Genomic DNA, 6,416 nt, shown 5'->3' on the forward strand with positions numbered 1-6,416 from the left:
CAAACTCATGGGCCCCACCGGCACCCGCCATACCAGAGCAGATCCAGGAAAGGGCACAGAGGTCCGGGCCCCCAGGGCGCACCCCCTCCAGGCCAAAGCCAGACAGGTCCAGAGGTCCCGAGCCCCAGCAGGCAGTCACCAGGCCAGGCCGGCACACACCCCAGCGCCCAGCCCCAGACCACGGGAACAAAGTATCTTTTGCTAACATCCCATTACCAAAGACCTCTGGGAACCTCCAGATGTTCGTCATCCATGCCCTGACAAGTCAAAGCTGTTTTTGTGGTGAAAAATGGGCCTACCCCATATAAGACTGGAGGTTATACTGTTACAGCTGACTGCTTTAAACAAGAGTAGGAGTGAAGCAAAAAGAGAAAACACCCCAAACTGATTGATCATAGATAAATTGACTTATTATGCACGCATACTGTTCATACTACGTTAAAGCAAGTAATACAGTATAAAATATTGTCAGAATGTGGCAGCTAAGGCAATAAATTAAATGTAAGCAAGCCTGCCAAACCTTGTATCATCAGCATTCTTATTCATATTGCCTAGTGTTGAAACATAAGATTTTGTTTATCTTACCTGAAACGTTCTGAATTGGCCTGCTAGTACTTATTTGCTGAACAGATATGAGCGTGGCAGCTGCAGTAGTTGCAGGAGGAGCAGATGAAAAGAACTTCGTCCCGATCTTCTCTGTTGTGTCGTTCTCCATTAGGGTTGCATTTCCTTGTTCTGGTGTCTGTGTGAGGGACTTGAAAGAGACGTGTTCAGTTGTCGGTGCCGTCACATCTTCAGTTGAGGCACCAGCAGCTGCAGGGGTTACAGATGAGGCTGGAGAGTCTGCATCCTGTGTCTGAGGTTTCTCAGTGGTTGCTATTTGTGTAGTGATGATCTCCTTGCTAAAGGGTGTGCTGGTGAGAGGGGGAGTTGTTTCCACAGTAGGGCCAAGAATACTGTCTTTGTCAGTTAAACTGGGTGAAACCATCCCCTTTTGAGTTGGTGGCCCAGCCTGAAGTAAAAGATCAGTCTTGATCTCATCATAATCTGTGAATGGGGCTGTTGATTCAGGAGTAAACATTGGAGGTGATGGTGTTGATTCTAAGGAGCTCAACTCTTTCTTTGGGGTCAGTTCAATGGATTCTGTAGAAGTGTTCATGAGATCAAAAGAAACTGATGGGGTGATTCCAGAATCCAGAATGGTCTTTTCTGTTATACCCACAGCAAACAGGGCCTTTGTGCTTGAAGAAGTATCTGGCATCGGTACATCAGGTTGAATAGTGCTAATCTTAATCACTGAGAGGTCCTCCCKATCCTCGTCAGACACTGTAGAAACGGTGCTTTGGGTTGTGATGTGCGGTTCTGTGATTCCGACATTTTGAGAAGGAACCGATACTACTGGCCTGTAACTTGTGTTTAACAGTCCAGGCTTTTTTATTGGTTTGAGTGGAACTTTTTGAGTGGGTCGAGGTGAAGTCATTGTGGTGGAGATCACAGATTGTTGGTCTGTAGGAGCTTTAGAGCCTGGAGACATTTCCGTCACTGATGTTGTGTCCGATGACGCTGTAGTCAAAATGGTGCTACTTCGCAGGACAGGTGTGAAGGTATTGGAGTGGATGGTGGGAAAGATGGTGAATTGTTTTGCGAACATTTCCACAAAAGACTTCCTGGTGCTCACCGCTCTTTTTCCTAAAAGTAAAAAAGAACACAAAAAGTCAGAAAATTCTGCAATTTATGATCAACTTCACAGCTGTTTTGGCAGACAGATTTTTATTTTAAATGAAGGGCAACCAGAAGCCTATTTTGGATTTTTTTTTTTTACAAAAATCCAAACAATTTTGATTTTGTTTATCATTTGTCATTCACTTCACAAATCAAAAGTATGTCCTAATTATTACTTGGCTCCTTATTTCAAATACCAACACAGATTAAGACACATTTATACGATTGGATTTCATTTAAGATGACTTTATGTCAGTCAAGCTCAATGASTCATTCAGAGGCAAGAGTCAAAGTACAACTTTTCTTTTAGCATTCATTAAAACTAAACAAAAGATTTTCCAGAGCTTAAGGCTTCCTAGTGCAAATTACCTCATCTCTAAAAGCCTAATGTTGTTTACAACAAGCTACAAAAATAATGATTCAAATACTCTTAAAGAAAAGCGGTTAAAGCCACAGAGTGAACTGTAAATCTAAGTTAATGTGAACAAGCAGCCGAATTCTTAATCCATTTAATAGTATTTATCTTGCACATGACAAACTGGACATCTGTGGCAAATGAGGTCATTGTTTAAGTGTTCTTGTTGTGGAAATATTTATTTAACAAAGACAGAAATRCGTGGTCCAAGAATRAAGGKGCTCCATGGGATTATCAGCTGAGTTTTATCTGCAAGAACAGGAAAYACAGAGAACAACRTAGAACCATTGAACTGTACCCCTGCTCTCTGCTCCTGCTTCTGCTTCTCTGAGGCAGTTGAGGCCTCATATTTACTGTTTAACAAACACCATTATGTCATCTTAATAAAGCAAGGATTCATCCTAAGGAAATGCTGCGTCAAGGGAAAACAAAGATAAATACAAGTGATATCTAAGAATGATTGTTGTTAGCAGATCTTGTTCTGACTTTAATCATTCTATCTACTGATAAACAGCATGTCATGAATTACTGGCTTAAACCTAAAAGTATTRTTTCCATTACATTCTGTTTCCAATGTATACCTTGAATGTTTCTCCAAACATTTCCTTGTCTGTCTGAAAGGATTCCCAGGACTATAACAAAGATACTGAACAATATACYGTATAAACTTCAAGAAATCCGGTGTTGTGGTGTTGTTAGCATTTTTCACATTTTTTTCTTCCTTATTTCTACAGTACACTACCTGTATTTTATTCCTGATTTCATTCTGTAATCTCTGTGTTAGTTTATGGATTTCTAAAGTAAGCCTATTGTGAGTGCTTATTTAAACCACCTTGTTAAGGAGCCCTTTCTTTGATGTGATTATGTGTTCCTTTTCACCCATGTCTCTCTCTGTTCTTCCATGAGCTTGTGTTTATTCAGACCAATAAAAGCGCAAAGACTTCCTTGGTGGAATGGACTCACAGGATAAAGCCAGCTGTTGACCATTATGTACTGGAGATCTTCCCTAAAAAAAAAGTATGTATTGTGCAAGGTGAGAGACGCCTTTTTTCTGAACATTAAAGCCCTTTCTCAGAATTTCACCAACAAATATGAACTGTTTGCTGTTAAAAAGTCTTTGTTTCTTTTACCAGCAATCCAAAGACTGACGAGGGAGATAGTGTCTCCCTTTTCCCTCTGCATCCAGCTCTCCTCTCCCAGCCTTTCTGTGTAGTTTAAGTGACATTTGGTTTAGATAATATTTCTGTTTCAAGACATTATGGCAAGCTGAAAGGCAGCAAATGATGGAGTCCCGCCAAATTGGGGTACTTGAAGAGCACTTACACAAAGGTGTAAATACAATCCAAYGGAGAGAGCTGACATGACATACACAGAGCAGGAGGTGAGTCTGGCATGTTTGTGTGCCCTCTGAACTCCTTGTCGACTTATCGCTGCGAGAGTCAGCATGGCCCAAGGGGCAGAAAATGGCCAGGCAGTGGTCAGCTTATCTGTTCAACCTCTCATTTGTAAAGATGGAAAGGGCATGTCAGAGGTCACTGAGGATGACTGAATTTAGAAGGCCAGCAGTAGTTTTTGTCCATTATCCAAATGTCTGCTCAGATAAGTGCAAGTGAGAATGACAGAGGCGAAACTGACAGCGGAAATGAGAGATGAAAGACGCAAAGGAGGTCAGATAGTGAGACTAAAAAGGCTGTGAGGTGTGGCATTAGGTACTTTTGTCACTTTCCTAAATGGTAACTATCATCTAGCATTTAGTTCTTCCCTAGAAATACTGATTAGTTAAAAACAACTACATTTGATAACTTTCAGTGTGCTGAAGAAATTATTGGGGTTTAGGTTATACTACTGATTTTAATTACACTACACATGGTATAGTCATAGAACTGTAAAGATTGTTAAATGTGACTGCTTTGCTCAACTTAAYTTTATATTAATAGCTACATGCCTGAAAACAAATTCAACACATAACTGAACTTTTAAATCCTCATTAGGGTAGGTTTTCATGTTTGGGGGCATGGCTTCTGTTAGAGTAGGGTACCCACACTGATGACGTAATCAATAGGCGGAGCCATGCCTCGGAGCCCTTGTTAAAAGCAATTGTACTTCTTTCTTTTCGGTCTGAACGCTTGGTTACCGATTAAACCAGTCTTCAGCAGAGAGTGCTCTTTGGTTTTGTATGGTTTCTCTTTAATAATCTTTTCCATGCATTTGTACATTCTCCGTATGGTTTAAGCCAGAGGTTCTCAAACTGGGGTCCCAGGACCCCCTGGGGTCCACAAGCTCTTTCTTGGGGGTCCTCAAAACATTACAATAAGTTGTTAATTTGGATTTTGTTTTGAAAAATGAATATGGGGAATAATGCACTAGTAAAACAAACATACTAAACCAAACAAAAAATAATATTCCCATAGTATTTAGAGGTTAAAATGACAATTATTTCTAAAACAGCGTGGGTTTTATGAGGGGGTCCCTGAAAATTTTTCATACTTGTAAGGGGTCCCCAGACCCAAAATGTTTGAGAACCCCTGGTTTAAGCACACATCCTGGTAACGAACACGCATCACAATATTTTCTTTCAGTGCCACAAAGTGTCTTTATTCATAGAGCTCTACTGCTACATTTAAATAAGTAAAATAGTCAAGCTAATGTTGTTGACACAGAAATGGATGTGAATCAAAAATGTTAGACAGTAAAGTCAGCTGGACGGAGTGCTCTGACACGGAACATGTAATGTTCATGAATGCTCATAAGAAAATCCTCCCTCTCCTTTTTCAACRTTGTTGTTGAGACTAATGGTCTCAAATGAGACATAAAAGAGTAATAAAAAAGGAATAGGAAAAAAAGGACTAAGCAAGCTGTGGAAATGTTAAACATTTGCCTCAAGTCAAATCTAGGACAGTTTGTTTTGGTGTAAAGAAGCAGAAAATCAAAGGGTGGGGAACCAGAAGGGAATAAATGTRGAAGATGAGCTCATAGCTTCTTAACAGTCAGGTCTGATTTTGTCAGAGAATGGCCTGGGCTCACAGTTACTGTCTGTTATTTTAGATAAGAAAACATAACAGATACACATTATGACCTTGAACATGCAAATAACMCTGTACCTGAACATATAAAGTCTGTAGCAACATAACACCTTAGAAAAACATCCACACAAACATTCACTTTCACTTTCTGTTGGACCCTGAGGTCAGGATTATTTTGAAGAGTTTTTTAGATTTGCAGAGTTTTTCTACATCACACACCAAGCTTGTAGCAAAATCCTGCCTTTCTGTCTTTACTTAAAACTATGATCTTAAAAGAAAAACCTAAGTGTTTTGCTTTGCCATCAATAGCAAATTTGCATTGCCTATTATAGAGGATCCTTTATTTAACTTAGGAGAGAAATAAGTTATTATCTCTTGTTAATAGTTACTTCAATATTTAGCTTATTATTTTATATTTGATGTAGGAAATGTGAATTTAAAAGTATTTTTTCTATTGGTTACCAGATGAAATATGATCATTCTGAGAAACCATTTGTACTTGAGGGTACTATCAGGAGCACAACAGCAAAAGGTCATTACAAACCACTGGTTACTAGCCCAGTAGCCCCATATAAGCAAAAGCTTTTAACTTTACTCTCTAAACTCTTTCACATAGAATAGAAAAAGTGCTGCTATATGGTGGTGAAAATAAGAGTTTTGTGTTTTACCCAAAAGCTACTTCAACACATGACTTACATTCAGATTTTGTCTAAAAAATTCAGACTTTAATAATTCCTGATCAAACTGTGGACACGTGCTGAAGAAATACATTTTCATTTAAAGAGTAACTTACCCCAAAATTTACTTTTTTAGCTGACAAACTCTCTAGAATGTGTCTAAAATGTTATATAGTACTGTTTCTGTGCTAATTTTGATGTTTTTGTGCATATTTGTTCAAATCTGTAATATTTGGTCTAAAAACGTGTTTTTGCTGCTCAAATGGGTAGAGCAGTGGTGCTGCAGGCTAATTTGCATATTGGTTAACGGCTCTCCGCTGTGACGTGCTTCTCCACAGTTTCGTCACAGCGGCTGTGTTCTGGTATATAAACCTCTCTCTAAGACACGCCCCTGCAGCAGTCAGAGGGTGGAACAGTTAGCAAACTTAGCATGATCGTCTGACCTTCAGGCTCGGGTGGGGAGAGCTGACTGCTGCACTGCTCTCTCTCTCCCCCTGTCTCTGTCTCTCTCCACACACACACACACACACACACACACACACACACACACACACACACACACACACACACACACACACA

General features: G+C 39.8%; 1 protein-coding gene across 1 annotated transcript in view; it reads right to left on the reverse strand.

The window, feature by feature from the left end:
• Window positions 1-6,416, reverse strand: part of LOC106517450 (versican core protein) — a 32,935-nt gene that overhangs the window by 16,502 nt on the left and 10,017 nt on the right. The window contains exon 7 of the mRNA XM_014008304.1: window positions 586-1,689. Within this exon, the coding sequence (XP_013863758.1) occupies window positions 586-1,689 (1,104 nt within the window). The remainder of the gene's footprint in view (window positions 1-585; window positions 1,690-6,416) is intronic.

This window comes from Austrofundulus limnaeus, unplaced genomic scaffold (genome assembly GCF_001266775.1).
Source record: "Austrofundulus limnaeus strain Quisiro unplaced genomic scaffold, Austrofundulus_limnaeus-1.0 Scaffold49, whole genome shotgun sequence".
NCBI classification, from domain to species: Eukaryota; Metazoa; Chordata; class Actinopteri; order Cyprinodontiformes; family Rivulidae; genus Austrofundulus; species Austrofundulus limnaeus.